Source organism: Balaenoptera physalus (genome assembly GCF_965194825.1).
Source record: "Balaenoptera physalus genome assembly, chromosome: 3".
Classification (NCBI taxonomy): domain Eukaryota; kingdom Metazoa; phylum Chordata; class Mammalia; order Artiodactyla; family Balaenopteridae; genus Balaenoptera; species Balaenoptera physalus.
In genome coordinates, this window is record NC_138890.1 from 26,701,049 (window position 1) to 26,719,634 (window position 18,586).

The 18,586-nt window shown below is 47.2% G+C and overlaps 1 protein-coding gene and 1 long non-coding RNA gene across 2 annotated transcripts in view; one reads left to right on the forward strand and one right to left on the reverse strand.

Annotated features, from left to right (window-relative positions):
* Positions 1–18,315, forward strand: part of STK10 (serine/threonine kinase 10) — a 117,602-nt gene extending 99,287 nt beyond the window's left edge. Inside the window, exons 13-19 of the mRNA XM_082456409.1 lie at positions 1,299–1,391; positions 4,275–4,404; positions 6,357–6,481; positions 8,035–8,223; positions 8,820–8,945; positions 11,649–11,762; positions 15,161–18,315. Of these exons, the coding sequence (XP_082312535.1) occupies positions 1,299–1,391; positions 4,275–4,404; positions 6,357–6,481; positions 8,035–8,223; positions 8,820–8,945; positions 11,649–11,762; positions 15,161–15,301 (918 nt within the window). The 3' untranslated portion in view covers positions 15,302–18,315. The remainder of the gene's footprint in view (positions 1–1,298; positions 1,392–4,274; positions 4,405–6,356; positions 6,482–8,034; positions 8,224–8,819; positions 8,946–11,648; positions 11,763–15,160) is intronic.
* Positions 10,613–11,731, reverse strand: LOC309658280. Its single transcript, XR_014262171.1, has 2 exons — positions 11,624–11,731; positions 10,613–10,740 (listed from the first exon to the last, which is right to left on the reverse strand). It is a non-coding gene; the product is annotated as an uncharacterized lncRNA (long non-coding RNA).
* Positions 18,316–18,586: the final 271 nt, after the last annotated feature.

Here is an 18,586-nt window from a genome sequence, read left to right on the forward strand (position 1 = left end):
GGAAACTCACTCCCGGTACCAGCCCCTTCTATAAGTTTTGACTCCCTTTCATAGCCACCTGATTTTGTTTGAGTCCTCAGTTAGTTGCTTTTTGTATTTTATCCAGAGTTTTTCACTGTGATCAGCAGGAATGAGGGGCTGCATTGGCTTACCTCACCATGCCAGAAGTAGAACTCTCCTGGAATGCTCTTTTTTGATCATGGACAGTATGGAAAAATCCTTCACTACCTGCTCCTAAGAGCCCTGTCAGTGAGTGCATGTTTTGGGGTGTCAGGTAACTGTGAAGGTATGGGTTACTCAGAGAAAACTGTTTGAGGAACTCTAGCTTCCTTATAGTGAAGTGTCATGAATCTCTTCTTCTTCTGTCATAAAAAACAGAAAGCCAGTTCCAGCTGGCTTGAGAATACTATTAGTTCACCATCTGCCCACCTGGCATCTTTTGGAGTCTCAAAGACATCAAACCCAGAACTCCTGTCTCTGACCAGGAGGGTAGAAGTGTCACCAGGAATCCTTCATCTCTTAACATTGCTTCTATGCATTGATTCTGTCTCAGGCAGACCCTCCAGGGTGGTCCACCATGGCCTACATCCTCCCAGCTCAGCAACCCCAAAGGACAGAGAGTGGCTTTCCCCAATAATTCCAGCACCCATCCTGAAGCTCTCACTAGCCCAGCGAAGATCACACGCTCATCTCTGAACCAATCCCAGATGCCAAGGCATGGAATATGCTGATTGACAGCTTGGATCATATGCCCAGCCTAGAGTCAGATGGGGCTGGGGGCATCAGCCACACCTGAACCTCGGAGACTGAGCAGGGGCTACCTAATGCATGCATTCTCAACCGGGGTGATAGCACCCCCAAGGAGTTAAAAACATCTTAGATGTTATAATGATCTAACAGATTGACAGTATATCTGTGGGATTAAAATTTCATGGTGTTGGGTAATTAGGGAAAAAATGTCTAAAAGGGCTTCTGAGGGGGCAACAATTTAAAAAGAGGTTGGGAAACACTGTCCTAAAGGAAACTGAGGTGCTGCCATCAGAAGAAGGGGGATGGATACCAAACAGCAAAAACAGCATCTGTCTGCTCTGAAGGAGTCTGGAAACTGGACCCAGCAGCAGACAGGTGGCCAGTAGGTGCCATCTGTCAGCGGAGTGGGGAGCAGAGTCGGGGTAGTGCCTAGAAAGCTGAGCCTCATCTTCAGTCTCCCTGGCCCAGGAGTTCTGGGATTGAAGGCTTATTCAGTATGAAGTGTGGAGGTACCCTGACCCAGCCATTCTCTGCTGTCTCTGGTGCAGGTGAAGAATGAGGTGGAGAAGCTCCCCAGGCAGCAGCGGAAGGAGAGCATGAAGCAGAAGATGGAGGAGCACGCACAGAAGAAGCAGCTTCTCGTGAGTCCTTGCCCCTCAGCTGGGGAGTGGAGGGGTTGGGGAGTCTCAGGTTAGAGTCCCTGAATGGTGACCAGAGCTCTTCTCTGTCTATGCCCATGCCCTGCCCTTTGAATACTCACCTATCTCTCATTCTGAGTAAATCAGACCATCCTGATTATCATCCCTGTTACCATCTCCCCCATGCAGCCTTCCTTGATTGCCCTTGCTCCAGCTGGAAGTGAGCTCTCCCATCTCTAGGAGATACCACAGACCTTTACATCCACCTCTCCCAAAGCCTTTAGCGCTTCCTGCCTTGTTTTATAGCTGTTTGTACATCACATCTCCTTGACTAACTCAGTACATCCCTCTGCCCACTTGACATCTTTTGGAGTCTCAAAGACACCAAACCCAGATCTCCCTGACCTGGTCCTGTTCTCGTGTTCTGAGGGGACACCGTCCTCCACTGTGTTGTCAGGCCAGAAGCCTTGTCATTCCTGACGCCTCTTTTCCCTGCAATCCTTCATCACCTCTTGAAGCTTGGTTTTTGTTTTTTTTTTAATCTCCAAACTCTCTCTGGATCCATCAACTTGTCAACATCTCTGTGACTCCCTAGCCATTCTTGTCTTTTGCCTGGACCACTGCAGTAGCCTCCCAGCTAGTTTCCCTCCAGTTCTTGCAGTTCTTTCTCTCATACCAGTTGTTGTGATCAATACGAATTCCAAATCTGATCATGGCACCCTTCCCCAACAGCCCTGGGCCTTTAAAACCTTCAGTGGCTCCCACTTTGTCCATAAGATCAGATCAGCCTTCTCACATGCTTTCAAGGCCCTATAGGTCTGGTTCTTGTCAGCCTCTCCCAGCTACACTCAGTCCCCTCTACCCCAGCCTCAGTAGCCTTCTTTTCACTTCACGCTCTCATTTTGTCCCACTTCCTCTGCCCCCAAATGCAAAGAAAATTAGAGTCTCCAATTACAAATGTTTTGTATATTATCTGGTTTAGCATTCATGGCTTACCAGGATAGGTGCTGTTTGTCTTCCCCTTTACAGAGGAAGAAGCTAAGGCTCACGGAGGTGACACTGCACAGTTAACAGTGGGGTCCAAGGCTTCAAGCTGAGTCTGACTCCAGGACACCATCATACTTTCCTCCAACCTGCCCCTTGACAGGTTGATTAGAAAAAGAATGCAGGGCTAGGGAGGGTTGGGGAGACAGGCCCTAGTCCCCACAGAGGGAGAGCAGACTGGCTCTTTTAGGAGGCCACTCTGGCAATTGCATCAAGAGCTTCAAAAATGTACACATCCTTTGGCCTAGATTTTCTGCTTCTAGGACTAATCTTGAAGCTGAATCATCACAGAGGTTAAAGGACATTTAGCTACCAGAATGTGAAGAGCAGCAGTATCTAAAATAAAGAAAACCTGTAAACAACTATTATATATATTGGGTAGATAAGTTGGGTATAGCTAGCTATACCATGAAATATTTTCAGCCATTAAAACTTATTTTTGATAGAAGATTATTACATTATGACATGGAAAGGTCTTTTTAATAATTTTTAAAAGCTGTGGTAAAATAGACATAACATAAAATTTGCTATCATCTTACCCATTTTTAAGTGTGCAGTTCAGTGATATTAAGTACATTCACATCACTGTGAGTACCATCACCATGATCCATCTCCACAACTCTTCATCTTGCAAAACAGAAACTCTGTACCCATTAAGCAGTAATTCCCCGTGACACCCTGCCTTCAGTCCCTGGCAACCACCATTCTACTCTCTGTCTCTACAAATTTGACCTCATATAAGTGGAATCATACAGTGTTTGTCCCTTTGTGTCTGGTTTATTTCACTTACCTTGTCCTCAAGATTCATTCGTGTTGTAGCATATATAAGAATTTCCTTCCTTTTAAAGGCTAAATAATATTTCATTGTATGTATATACCACATTGTGTTTCTGCACTCATCTGTTTATGGACACTTGAGGGGTCTCCAATCCCTTGGCTGTTGTGAATAATGCTGCCATGAATATGGGTGTACAAATATTTCTTCAAGTCTTTTAAAATAATTTTTGTGAAACAACAACAGATGTAAATACATTTATATAGGTACACCAAAACCAGTTGCTAGCATTGAGTGATAAGATTAGTGCAAATTTTTAGTTTCTTAACACGTTTCCTAAAAATTTTATTTAAAAGAAAATTTTTAATTTATTATATTTTTATTGAAGTATAGTTGATTTACAATGTTGTGTTAGTTTTGGTTGTACAGTGCAGTGATTTAGTGATATATATATATATATATATATATATATATATATATATATATATATATATATATATATATTCTTTTTCAGATTCTTTTCCCTTATAGGTTTTTTTGTTTGGTTGATTTTGGGTAGGTTTTTTTGTTTGGTTGATTTTGGGTTTTTTTGGCTGTGCCCCACGCGCAGCTTGCGGGATCTTAGTTCTCTGACCACGGATCACACCTGGGCCCTCAGCAGTGAAAGCTCCAAGTCCTAACCACTGGACCACCAGGGAATTCCCCTTATAGGTTATTACAAAATATTGAGTATAGTTCCCTGTGCTATACAGTAGATCCTTGTTGGTTATCTACTTCATGTATAGTAGCTAAAACTTTTAAATTTAAATTTCAGTTTTTTACTCTTTATTAAGGAAAATTAAAAACATAGGCAGAAACAGGTATAATAGTATAATGAATCCCCATATACCCATCACCTGTTCTCAGTAATTATCAACTCCTGTCCACTCACTGCCCCACTCTACTGTATTATTTTGAATCAAATCCCAGACATCGTATCATGTCACCTGTTAATATCTCAATATGTATCTCTAAAAAAAATAACCACAATACACATAAACACGCCTAAAATTTTAAATACTTAATAGGACCGGGACTTCCTCGCCAAGCAGAAGGAGGACCTGGAGTTGGCGATGAAGAGGATCACGGCCGACAACAGGCGGGAGATCTGTGACAAGGAGCGCGAGTGCCTCACTAGGAAGCAGGAGCTCCTTCGAGGTGGGTGCCCGAGAGCGGGGTGTGCTTGTTGGCCCAGACTCTCCATGAACGTACATCCCAGCCCCGGGCAAGGAAGAGCTGCTAGGTCTTCTCCACCCTAAGACCAAACATCGGCCTTTATGGTGAAACATGAGGAAAATCCCCACTGAAGTCAGGACTGAGGCAGAGATACCAGTTAGCAACAACACTACCTGACATTATTGTGGATGTCAAGGAAAGGAGAAAAAAAAAAAAGGAAGCAATGTAGAGTGGGTGGAAATTGCACGTGAGCTGGGTTAACGGGGGTCGGGGGGCCGTACTGAGAGCCGCTCCTAGCAGCCATCACGTATTGAGCAACTCCTCTGCCGAGCCACGTGCCTTAATCTTACACCTTAGTCACACTGCATCCTATCCGTAACCCTGCACGGCAGGCCCTACTGTTCTCCCCATTTTTATAGATGAGGAAATTGAGGCTTGGAGACTGACTCTTCTTCGGCCTGGGGTGCACAGTTAATGAGTGGTAGAGTGGGCCTTGGATGCAGACCTTATCTTGAAGCCAAGCTCTCAACTACCCTTGTGTAGTGGCGCTTTGGCAGGTTTGCATGCTGGCGAGTCCCTCCCAGCATTAGACTCTCCAGAGACAACAGTGTGAGCCACCACCCAGAGGGAGGAGGGCGGGGGAAATCCTGGGGAAGAAGGGGATCAGAGAGGGGGCTTACGTATCTGGATGCTCTCACTCAGCAGGGGGAGCTCAGCTGAGGCGGCTCTGGGGTAGAGAGCTCTGGAGGGTGCAGGGCTTGGGGTCTGTATATAGCCCCCAGGCTATCTAATTTATGGCTAGCAGATGTTGGGTACAATTTTATGGGGTATGCAAAGCAAGCAGGCTCCAAATGGCTAGAAGTCTGTTGTTTGAACTGCACTTAAAACAACTGGATGGGTGAAGATTAGAGTTTGGTGCCTGTGGGCTTTGGAGCTAATGGTCCCTGTCTGTTGTAAAGATGTAAACATAGGACTAATATACGAGTGCTGTCTCTGGCTCATTATTATAACAGGGGCCACAGCCAGGACTCTGATGGCCAGGGCAGTTGAACAGTATAAACCACTCAGTACTTGATGTGGGACAAGAAAAATGGGGTCCTTGGTATTCCGACTTTCTGAATAGAGCCACGGATGTTTCAGAAAAGCCCTTGTTTCCTTTTCTTATCATGTGATGGTCTGTAAGAACCATCCTACCTGTGGGACTGGGGTTCTGATTTTGGTTTGGAAGCCAAATCACTGTTTTGATGTTCTGTGGATAGATGCTGGCTTTCATGGAACAGGAGTGCAGTGAAATAAACAACTTCGCAGTGGGCTGAGCGTGACCAGCTGTATCTTGCAGGGCATGAGGCTCTCCATCTGACACCAGCTCCCTGCCCTGTCCTGAGCACAGGGTCGGTTAATAGACTTCCAGTGATAAAATGCCAGATAACTGTTTCAGTAATGCATATATGGGACATGAAGGGTCTCACCTATTTTTCAAAGGAGGAAATAGTGACAAGAGGCTGTCTTCTTCATGGGGTTTCCACGTGAGCCCTTCCTATTTGCCCATTAGGAAAGCAGAGGTGCAGTGTAGATTGAACATAAAAGTATCTTCCAAGGACATTTTCCCTCCGTGGTATGGTTGTGCCCATTTGGCAGAGATGGAAGGTGAGGCCTGGAGAGGATTTTGTGTTCATCTCAAATCCCAGTGATGCAGCTGGGTTTTAGCCTAGGTCTCTGGTTTCTCTGGCTCCTGACTCCAAACACTTCCTGCCGTACCATGCTGCTGGGTGCTGTCATCCTTGCAAGTTTCTAGGAGTTGGCTCAGCCCACATAGTCTAAGGACGTGGCACAGTTACCAGCCAGTGTGAGGAGACCTGGCTCGGGGCAGTGGAGGGGAGGGCCTGGCGGGGCTCTGGCCATCTGCACCTCACCAGGTGACATGTCCTCCGCAGACCGGGAGGCGGCGCTGTGGGAGATGGAGGAGCATCACCTGCAGGAGAGGCACCAGCTGGTGAAGCAGCAGCTCAAGGACCAGTACTTCCTCCAGCGGCACGAGCTGGTGCGCAAGCATGAGAAGGTGAGGCTCCTAGTCAGCTTGGGTTCAGGGGCTGCCACTGGGAGACCCGTGAGGCTGCCCCTCAGTGGGGCATCACTTGCTCCTGAGAGCAGCCAAGTTGGCCACAGTGAGGCTTGAGAGGTTCTTGGGCGATGTCCTGCCTCAGGACAGGGGCTAGGAATTGGGGAAACTGTGCAGGGAAGCAGATGGCCCAAGCAGCTCCCTCACTGACTCTGACACCTGATGTACATGTCTCTCTTACTTTTTTCCTCTTTTCCTTTTTTTGGTCCTGCCTTTCTTTCCATTTTCATTTTATCTCTCTTTCCCATGCATTCCCTCAGAATACTTCTTTTTAAATTGAAGTATAGTTGCTTTACAATGTTGTGTTTATTTCTGTAGTACAGCAAAGTGACTCAGTTATATGCATACATACATTCTTTTTAAAATATTCTTTTCCATTATGGTTTGTCCCAGGAGATTGGACACAGTTCCCTGTGCTGTACAGTAGGACCTTGATGTTTATCCATTCTAAATGTAATAGTTTGTATCTACTAATCCCAAACCCTCAGTTCATCCCTCTCCCTCCCCACCTGGCCTTGGCAACCACAAGTCTGATCTCTATGTCTGTGAGTCTGTTTCTGTTTTGTAGATAGGTCCATTTGTGCCATATTTTAGATTCCACATGTAAGTGATATCATTTGGTATTTGTCTCTTTCTGACTTACTTCACTTCGTATGACCATCTCTAGTTGCATCCATGTTGCTGCAAATGGCATTATTTTGTTCTTTTTTATGGCTGAGTATTATTCCATTGTGTATATGTACCACATCTTCTTTGTCCAGTCATCCATTTATAGACAGGTTGTGTCCATGTCTTGGCTATTGTGAATAGTGCTGCTATGATCATAGGGGTGCATGTATCTTTTTGAATTATAGTTTTGTCCGGGTATATGCCCAGGAGTGGGATTGCTGGATCATATGGTAACTCTATTTTTAGTTTTCTGAGGAACCTCCCATACTGTTTTCCATAGTGGCTGCACCAACTTACATTCCCACCAACAGTGTAGGAGGGTTCCCTTTTCTCCACACCCTCACCAGCATTTGTTATGTGTAGACTTTTTAATGATGGCCATTCTGACCAATGTGAGGTGGTACCTCATTGTAGTTTTGATTTGCATTTCTCTAATAATTAGTGATGTTGAGCATCTTTTCACGTGCCTACTGGCCATCTGTATGTCTTCTTTGGATAAATGTCTATTAAGGTCTTCTGCCCATTTTTCGATTGGGTTGCTTGGGGGTTTTTTTTTTGTTAAGTCGTATGAGCTGTTTGTGTATTTTGGAGATTAAGAAGGCATTTAGAAGGTAAGAAGGTAAGGTTACTAACGGTAAGTTTTAAGATGAGAACAGAAAATGTTATTTAAGAGTAGTAGTAAAATGACACGAGCCTTGCTCTGCTGAGCATTCTCGACCACGCAGGTCCTGGGCTCCTGAGTTGCGTGTGGCAGCCTTGGCATCTGACCACACCGCGTGTGTGGAACGCAGCTGACCTTGGCCCCCGCTGGGTGTCCCCCTCAGGAGTGTGAGCAGATGCAGCGCTACAACCAGCGCATGATGGAGCAGCTGAAGGTGCGGCAGCAGCAGGAAAAGGCGCGGCTGCCCAAGATTCAGAGGAGCGAGGGCAAGACGCGCATGGCCATGTACAAGAAGAGCCTCCACATCAACGGAGCGGGCAGTGCCGCTGAGCAGCGCGAGAAGATCAAGCAGGTGGGGGGCCGGGGGTGCACTGGAGTGGGGCCAGATCCAGGTTTGGTGCGGCCTGAATCTTCTGTGGTTGGGGGAGTATAGAATATAAGACGCAGCATGGGGTCTTGGAAGGAGGAATGGAATGGAAGCCAGAAGTCACAGCCTGGAAGCCTAAAAGCCTCACATTGACTCCCCCTCCGGTGGACAGGGGAGGAGGCGTTGCTTTCTCATGCGCGTTCCCTGTCACACTCAGGGTGTCTATCCTGCAGCTGCTTCTGCTGGTAAACTCCTTCCTCTCCTCTACCGAGACCCCACTCACAAGTCACCCACGTGGCTCGGGGAGAGTCAGTGGCCGTGGGCTCCTGTGACTCCTGCTTACTACATACGCTGTCCTAGCATGTCTCAGTGTCCTTGCCAATCTGGGGGCTCCTTGAGGGCAGGGGCTTGGTCTCAGCTTAGGGGGGAGGACTTGACGGGGGGCACAGCCTGAGTGGTGCAGGGCACTGTGGCTCTGTACAAACCAGCCCCTCAGATGGTGTCTCCCTGGGACAGGGCTGAGCTGGGCCCCCAGCCAGGCCCGTGGCCCGCTGAGGCGCCTCACCTGTTCTCTGTTGCAGTTCTCCCAGCAGGAGGAGAAGAGGCAGAAGTCAGAGCGGCTGCAGCAGCAGCAAAAACATGAGAGCCAGATGCGGGACATGGCGGCACAGTGCGAGAGCAACATGGGCGAGCTGCAGCAGCTGCAGGTACTGCCCTTCTGCCCCGCCCCTGCTTGCCTCACCGCCCCCGAGGCAGTCAGCTCCCTGGGGGCCCAAAGACCCTACAGACGGGGCAGGTGTCTGAAGCTCAGGGTGGAATGGTTTCCATCCTGCCGTTCTGTGTGATGTTGGCCAAATCACATCACCCTCCCAGGCCATAGTTTCCACATTCGTAAAACAGGCAGGGGGTAAGGATGACAATTCCTATTCTGCAGAACTGGAGTGAGGCTTTGTAAATGAGATGACAGAGCTGAGCTGAACGTGCCATGCCCGGAGCCTGGCAGTGGGTGTGCTGCTGGATTTCTCGGTCACCACTGTGTCTTGGGAAAAGGTGTCCCAGTTACCCTAATACCAAACCAGACGTTACAAGGAGGAAAACTACAGACCTGTATCTCTCTCTCATGAACACAGATGCAGAAATCCCCAATGAAACGTTGGCAAATAGAATTTAAAAATGTATAAAAAGTAGTATACACCATGACCAGGTGGGATTTATCCCAGGGCTCGTGCAATATATGAAAATGAGTTAATGTAATCCATGACATCAACAGGCTAAAGAAGAAACATCACATGATCGTATCATCAACAGATACAGAAAAAGTACTTGACAGAAGCTGACCCCTGCTCATGATAAACACTCTCAGTAAACTAGGAATAGAGGGGAACTTCCTCAACTTGATAAAGGGTATCTATATAAACCTACAGCTACCTACCATCATCCTTAATGGTGAGAAGCTCAAAGCTTTCCCACTGAAGTCAGGAAAAGGTATCCTGATATTGACAAGCCCCTTTGTGACCTCTTTCCCTGGGGAGATCCTTGACCTTTTGTTTGCCTCACAAAAGGTTTGCCTCACCCTAAGGGTCCCCGCCCGGGAGCTGGTACTTGGAGCCCCCTTGTGGTGGATCGAGGCATTGCCATACCTGACAGATGGGCTGACACAAACCTCTGTGACCTCAGGAAATTCTCTAGGCTATTGGATCCATCTGGCAATTTCTGGAAAGGCAGGGAGGTGTGGAGGAAACATTGCAGGTATTGAAGCCTGTCAGGTAGGGGCTCTGCTGCTTGTTGCTGTGTGAATTTTAGCCAGGCCACTCACCTTCTGTATCTATGTTACCAAACCCTGCCTCGTGGGTTTACTGTGAGGATGAACTGAGAAAACCCGTAAAGAGTGCTGGGAGCCCAGCTATGGGCAGGCCAGAGTTACTCAGGGCTGCTGTAAGTATTGTTCCCAACCAAGGCAATTTCTAAATTCCCAGAACCCTTGAGCTTGAAACCCCAAATAAAATCCCCAAGGGGTTCTACTCTTCCAGTCCAGTAGGGTTGAGGTATATGGATAAAGGCACTTTCCCCCTGCTTATACACTCCTTATAAACCACAAGATTCCCTGTGAGGAATCAATAGGGAACTGTCACTTTTGCCTATGAGAGATCCCAGGGTAAGTTTTGTGAGGCAGGTAACTTACCTCAGCGAGAGAACAGTGAGGTTGGTTGGCAAACCTCAGCCAGGTCCACGGCCCTTACCCCTGTCACAAATCTCTCCTGGAGAAATGGTATGTGATGCAGAAAATTATATAATTTATATAAATACAAAATATTTATACACACAGATTATCTTAGCTCACACTGCCATAACAAAATACCACAGACTGGGTGGCTTAAACAACAGAAGTTTATTTTCTTACAGTTTTGGAGCCTGGAAATCCAAGATCAGCTTTGCCAGCATGGCTGGGTTCTGGTGAAGTCTCTCTCTCTGGCTTGCGGACGGATGCCTTCTTGCTGTGTCCTCACATGGCAGAGAGAGAGAGGAGAGAAAAGGAGAGGGGGAGAGAGGGAGAGAGGGAGAGGGGGAGAGGGGGAGATGGGGAGAGGGAGAAAAGGAGGGAAGGAGACAGGGTGGAAGCACTCTAGCATGTGAGCTCTCTGGTCTCTTCTTATAAGGGCACTAATCCCGCCATGAGGGCCCTACCCTCTTGACCTCATCTAAACCTGTTTATCTCCTAAAGGCCCCATATCTCCAAATACCATCACATTGGGCATTAGGGCTTCAACATATGAATTTTGGGGAGACACAATTCAGTACATAGCACAGATGTTTAACACAATGCTATTTGTAACAGTGAAGATTAAGAGCAACCTAAGTGGCCAAAAATAGGGAAATGTTTAAATAAATTAAACCATACTGTGGGATATTTTGTAGGAATTAAAATGATGATTATAAAAATGTTAATTCTTTGTAGAAATGTAGAAATGTTTACATTATAATGTTAAGAGGAGAGGGAGGCAGGTTTCAGAATTGTGTATACAGCGTGAGCTAAACAACGCACAGGACAGAGCCTGACAGGAAATATATCTAAAATTCTGTGGTGGTTACCTCTGTGTGGTGGGATTAGGGCACAGATTTATTGTTATTAGTTTTATACATTCATGTTGAAAAATTCAAACAATGCAGAAAGCCCAAAGTAGAAAGTTGCAAAATTGCTGCAGATTCCACTACTCAGTAAGAATTATTAATGTTAATATTCTGGAATAGTCTTCCAGGCATCTTTTGGTGCATGTGTGTTTACATGTAGAGCGTTTTGTATAAATGGAGCTTATAATCAAGGAGAAGTAATAAATGAATGATGCTGGTACCTTCATGGTATATCTCAGCCCTCTGTGCTTCTTACCTGTACTTCCTGGAATATGTTGCAGAATGAAAAGTGTCACCTCCTGGTAGAGCATGAAACCCAGAAGCTGAAGGCCCTGGACGAAAGCCATAACCAGAACCTAAAGGAATGGCGGGACAAGCTTCGGCCACGCAAAAAGGTAACCCTGTCTGGGCTGGTGGGCTCAGTGGTGGGCTCTGCTTCGTGTTGTGCCATCAGTATCTGCCTGGGGTATGGATATAGACACAGATATGGATAAGGTACAGATTTATGGATTTATTTGAAGGAACTGGCTCACCCAATTGTTGGGACTGTTAAGCCTGAAATCTGCAGGGCAGACTGCAGGCTGGAGAGCCAGGGAAGAGTTGATGTTGCAGCGCTGAGCCCCAGGGCAGCGTGGAGGCCCAATCCCTCTTTCTTTAGTGGGACCTCAGTCTTTTCTCTTAAGGCCTGCAACTGATTGAGTGAGGCCCAACCACATTTTGGAGGGTAAGCTGCTTTATTCAGTCTACTGAGTTAAATGTTAATCACATCTAAAAAGTTCCTTCTCAGTGACATCTAGTGTTTGACCAAATAACTGGTTACCATGGCTTTGCAGGTTGACAAATAAATTAACCATCACAGGGCCTCAGTGTGGTCATTTGTAAAGTGAAGATAATATTGTATAGTGTTATGCAGAAAGCCACCAGCCCACAGTATAGGCCAAGGATGTACTCATGTCCTTCCACTCTCCTAAACTCTCTGAGGAGACAGCTGCCCTAATTACCCTTGATCATGTGTCCTGAGCCCTGAGGTTTGTTCTGCCGTCGTACTTGAGCTCTGCTTGCTGTAACTGTGATCTGCCCAGGAGGCAGTTGCCCACCTCAGCCATATAACGGCCTTGGGAGTCCTTGAATAGAGGCTTCCCTCCCTGTGCTAATGGAGCTTTCTAGCTGGAAGCTGGCCAGGGTCCCAGACCTTCCTGTTAATAGGCCCACACTTATCTGTAACCACGCACAGTCCGCTAGGACTTTTGATACTTGACACTCAAATCAATAATACTCCTGCTGACGCAGGCTGATCTGGCATCAGGAAATAGATGTTCACCTGGTTCTCTTACCTAGGGCTTCTGTACCCTTGGCACATCCTGACAGTCTGAAAATGAATCATCATCTTGCCTCTAGCAACTGCCCAGATTGCTTCTTGGGGGTGCCTGGGCTTAGGGGAGGTGCCGCAAGTGTGTATTTGGAGAGCTGGCATTGGATTTTGCTGGTGCGGGCTGCCTCTTCCCAGAATTCTTTGTAGAATCATCCTATCCTTAGTCACCTGGGTTGCTGCTGGAACACTGACCCAGAGGTGATGATTTGCATCCTGGAATAAACGTTCTTTTACACTCTTGCATTTCAGTCAGCAGCTTTGAGCTGCTGCCCATGTATGTGGGGGCAGGGGAGATGACTGTACATTGTGGAATATTTTTAGACAAATTCAGATTTCTTTCTTTCAGTAAGTATAGAATATCTAGTAAGGTCAATAAGGTGTTGCTTGGGTCATAGTTGACACAGAATGTGGCCTCAGACAAGTCTTTCCTCCTGAACCTTGCTTTTTGGGGCCATAAGATGAAGATAACATTTCTTCCCTTAAAACAGGTGTTAGTAAACTATTGCCCATGGGCCAAATCTGACCCACCACCTATATTTGTAAATAAAGTTTTATTGGAACACAGCCATGCTCATTCATTTACATATCGCCTCTGGCTGATTTTACACCAAACAGCAGTTGAGTAGTTGCAACAGAGACCTTGAGGTTTGCAAAGCCAAAAATATTTACCATCTGGCCCTTTACAGAAAAAAGACTGCTGACTCCTGCCGTAGGTTATATAGAGGTAAAATAGAGTAGTGCTTAAGAGCATAGGCTTTGAAGCAAGACAGACGTGGGAGAAAGTCCTAGCTCCCCCATTACTAGCTGTGAGACCCTGAGCAAGTTACTAAACGTCTCTGTGCTCAAAAACGTGGTAGCTATTATAATAAAATTGGTATTCCTATAGCAGAAGTTACAAACTGATGGCCCACAGGCTGAAACTGGCTTAGAGACATTAGGTATGGCCAACATACAGCAATTCCAAAAAATTTTTTAAGTTGCCAGTTTTTTAAGTATAAGGAAATTTTACATAAAAATCTAGATTTCCAGTATCTTTTGAATATGGATATCTTACAACAGACTGGAAAAATTGGCATTGTGATTCAGTGTCCCTTCCCCATTTTTCCTTAGAGGTAGAGCTCACTAGAATTTAGTACTGTTGAAGGAATGAGAGCTTAAGGGGGTATCTAGTAATTAAGTTGTTCATTGCGACTATTTCAGGGCATCAAATAATAGTTTTAAAGAGAGAGACATAATAGAATGCTGGTCAAATCCTGTGAAAGTGGTTACTTCTATAGTGAAAGTAAGTAATAAAGAAGCCACATTTACTGAGTAACTCATGTGTGCCTGGCTTTGCAGATGGTGGCGCACAGTGTTTCAGAGCTTGAACTCTGAAGTCAGACCCATCTTGGCTCTGCTCCCAGCTAGCTGAATGACCTTGGGCAAGTGACCTAATAAGCTCTCTGAGTCTCAGTTTCTCCATCGTTAAGATGGGGATAGTGGTATCTATCTCATAGGGTGAAGATTAAATAAGATGTAATGCACTTAGCATAGTGCCTGACATGTAGGAAGTACTAAGTAATTATAGCCCATTAGTTTTTAATTTAATCTTTGCAGTAGCCTGGCCAGGCAGGTAGTGATACTGCCATTTTACACGAGAGGAAACAGGCTTGGAGAGGAAAGGTAGCATGCAGAGGCCCACCCAGCTGGTAATGGAGCTGAATCCTATTTGACTGTAAAGCCCCTGCTCTTTCCTCTGCACTCTGCTTCCTTTCTTAATTGAATAATTATTTATTTTTGGAGAACCCTCAAGAAATTTTTCTGGTAGGACACAATTTAGCTAGATAAACTTGCATGTGCCCCAAGGGAAGCTCCTGCAGTGCTTGTCGTCTAGATGCTCCCCTTGCAGTTATCTGATGTGCTTTTACAATGTAGAGAACCCCTGTCCCACCACAGACGTTCAGAATTAGAATCTCAGGGGGGTGGCATGACTGCACGTATATTTTGAAAAGAAGTCCCCTGATTCTGCAGGACGGTGCCCTGGTTAGGAATACCATGTAACTCGGACATCTCTGTTTCCTCTGCTGTTAAACCTCTTGCTCCATTTTCTACCTCAGGTTTTTCTCCATTCTTTTGGTTGTTTTCCTGCCAGCTGATCTGCATCTGCTTCTCCCTCACATGCCATCTAGATTGGCATTTCCCCAAAGCAGAGCCCTTGGTCCACAGGAAACTCCTGTGCGGCTGTGGCACGAGGAAGGAGGAGGTGGTACCTACCTTCTGGGTGATGGGCGCTGGGACAGGAGCGAGGGAACACCAAGTTACCTGAGCACTGAGGCCTGGGAGGGGAACTTCCAGAGAAGGCCACTTCGGTGGGGGTCCTGTGGTTGGGGGAGACTTGTGTCCTAAGGGATCCAAACGAGCTCCGTCTGCCCTCTGTCCTAGGCTCTGGAAGAAGAGCTGAACCAGAAGAAGCGAGAGCAGGAGATGTTCTTCAAAATGAACGAGGAGGCAGAGTGCCTGAGCCCCACCACCCCAAACAAGGCCACCAGGTTCTTCCCCTACAGCTCTGCGGATGCTTCGTAACAGCCGCCCGGGGCTGTGGCTGGCAGGCCGGCGGGCCTCGGGGCCCTCCCATTCTCTGTGAACAAGTAACTCAGGAGCCCCTTCCCTCTTGCTTCCATGCCGGCTCGAATCCAGCCCCTTGCCTTGTGCCGCCCCAGCTGTGCCTGACAGACCCACCCGGCGTTTCTGACTTCTCGCTCGTCGTGGAGGGCGAGGTTTTATGATGTGCTGCCTGATCCTAACGTGCATTCCATTTGAGCCCCAGGTTCCTCTGAGCTGTCAGCGATTTGGGCTGTTGGGGGGGGGCCAGGGACCAGGAGGAATAGGTGTTCTGTGGCCTCGGGGCCCCTCCTGTTTGCCAAAACACCAGCTTTGCTGTCTGTGGGCACAAAGTGCTACTGCTGAAGTCACCGTGGGCGCCTCCTATTGTAATTGTCGGTGGCTTTTCAGCCATTCCCTGCAGTGTCAGACCAAGAACCACGGCTTCTAACAGCCAGTTTGGTTCCCAGTGGAGCCTGGTCTGCAGCCAGCTGCTCAGGGGGTGCCCTCCTTACTCCAGTTCCCCCAGTCTGCTTTCTTCTTGAGACAGCGTCTACAGCGCTGGGATGGGGAGAGGCTGAACGCTTCACCCTGATCGCAAGTGTCTCGTGCCATCTTGTACTCCCCGTTCCTGCACACACACGCCTACACACACAGACGCACACACACACACACCCACCCCTTGGCCCCCTGGGCCTCTTGTGCCAGGTGGATTGGAACATGTTCGCTGCCTGAGCCCGTGCCACTGAACACGTGAGGGGAGCCGTTGGGCGGCACCAGAGGCACAGGCTGAACCGCCAGCCTGCGATTCCTTTTGGCCCCGCACGGGATCCTGTGTTCAGGGATACATTCCTCATCCCACAAGACTTTCCCACCCCAGTCATTCTGTCTCACACTTGCCCATCCTGTCTGCAGGTGATACGGGAAGGCTGCTTCCCTCTGCTCTGTGTCCCTCCTAGTTCAGAGTCCGGCCTTACACTTCAGACCGAGGCTGGCAGTCACTGGAACTTCTATTCAGGGAGAAAAAGCATCAGGGAGAAATGCAGTGCTTCCTGCCCCCAGGAACCTGGCAAAAGCAAAGCTTCTGTATCTCAGATGGAATGCTGGGCCTTTGGATGACTCAGCTGGCCTCCCACAGATTCTGATCCCCACAGGCTGCAGAGCGTAGATAACCCAGTAAAAGCAAATGCTCAACCCAGCATTCGGTTTATTTACAAAGAAAACTTTTTTTCGCCTTTATGTCTAACTTGAAAAAATTATAAATGAATGGCTTCCTTAGGAAAATACCTGCTTTAAAAAAACAAAACGGAAAACTGAAGGTGATTTTGAGGAATCAAATGGGTGTATTGAGTCTGGGTACTATTTTGGTGGTGATGGGGTGGTTGACACACCCTGGGAGGACTTCCTCTTTCTTCACTCCTATAGGTAAGGGTTCAGTGCTTTATCTTTCTAAAGCAATTCCCTGGGGTTTTCTGGGCACTGGCTGTAAGTGGATCTTGGGAAAGTAGGGTAACCATTCAATAGGAAAAGGGACTTGGGGTTCCAAAGACTTACATATGCAGTAAAGATGCACTGGGGGCCATGGGAAGGCACTGGTCCACTTCGGTTAGTGAGCACTCAGCTTGCCTGATTCAGTATTTGACCCAGAAGGGGCAATTTTCAGGTCTCACACAAATGAGACAAGTGAAACAATTATCCCCTTTGATTGTCTTTGGTGCACACGTGCTGGGAAAACGTGAACTAACAGTGTAACTACAGAACACAGACCCAGTTCCACCAGGCGAGGCCAGCACTGGCGAATGGTCAGGTGATGGCCACGGGCAGGGCTGACTTGTGCTTTATTTACAGTACTGCCTTTTGTAGCCTGGGGTGTGAGAATGAGTATTAGGTGAAATGCCAGTTTCATGGTGTAGGTGAAAGTCTTTGATCATTTCCTTCTTTGGTTTGTCGTTCACATTGGAATCTCATTCAAGGAGCTGCTGCTTCCTGCTCAGTGGTGCCCTAGCCTTAACACCTCCCCTGTCCTTTCTGGATGGGGTCTGGTTGGGTCTCCCAGTCTCACAATTGAGCCAGCGTGCGATGCCCAACATTGAGAAGGCCCATGCAGTATTCTTTGTGTTCTGTGCTAATGTTTTCTCTGGAAGAGACAGACGGAACTGTTTCTCATTTACAGTCAATTTTTAGCAGAGTAAATAGAACTAACTTATATTTTCCCCTTTATGAAGAATAGAAGTTATTTTTATGTAGTTTCCAAACTTTATATAAAAAACTTTTGTTAAATGTTCTCTGCAAAGTTAACTGCGAGAGTGTAAATATGCTTCTAATAAAATAACAAGGTGAGAAACTCTTTGCATTTGGGTTTGTTCTCTTGGATTGGGGTGGGAAAAGCAGGGCAGACTTAACCAAGAAAGGGTTTCCTATCGTCTGAGTACACTGGTGCCTCCCAGGTTGTACAGCAGGTCAGACGTTGGGGTTTCTGTTCTGAAAGAAGTTACGCTTGGCTGTGTGTGTGTTTTCTCTACAGACATTTATATCATTCTCATTTAACAGTGAACATTTGACCCCAGGAGTTTTTACATGTTAACTTACTGAATCCTTTCAACAACCCAGAGGAAGACATTGTCCTTCTCGTTTTATAGATGAGGAAACATGCTGAGTAAGGGGAGGGTCAGGCGAAAGCTCAGAGCACTGGTAAGTGCTGATAAAGTGCCTGTGGCTTCAAAGTTTGAACTGCACTGTCTCCTCCACAGCTCCTCTCCCGCCAACTGCGCCCATTACATTCACAAGAGGCACACACACTTAACCACCAGCATCTCTGCCATGTTCAAAAGTGTTGGCCAGGGCTTCCCTGGTGGCGCAGTGGGTGAGAATCTGCCTGCTAATGCAGGGGACACGGGTTCGAGCCCTGGTCTGGGAGGATCCCACATGCCGCAGAGCAATTAGGCCTGTGAGCCACAGCTGCTGAGCCTGCGCGTCTGGAGACTGTGCTCCGCAACGAGAGGCCGCGATAGTGAGAGGCCCGCGCACCGTGATGAAGAGTGGCCCCCGCTTGCCGCAACTAGAGAAAGCCCTAGCACAGAAATGAAGACCCAACATAGCAATCAATCAATCAATCAATAAATAAATCTTTAAAAAAAAAAAGAAAGTGTCGGCCATGGGCTTCCTTGGTGGCGCAGAGGTTAAGAATCCGCCTGCCAATACAGGGGACACGGGTTCGAGCCCTGGTCCGGGAAGATCCCACATGCCACGGAACAACTAAGCCCGTGC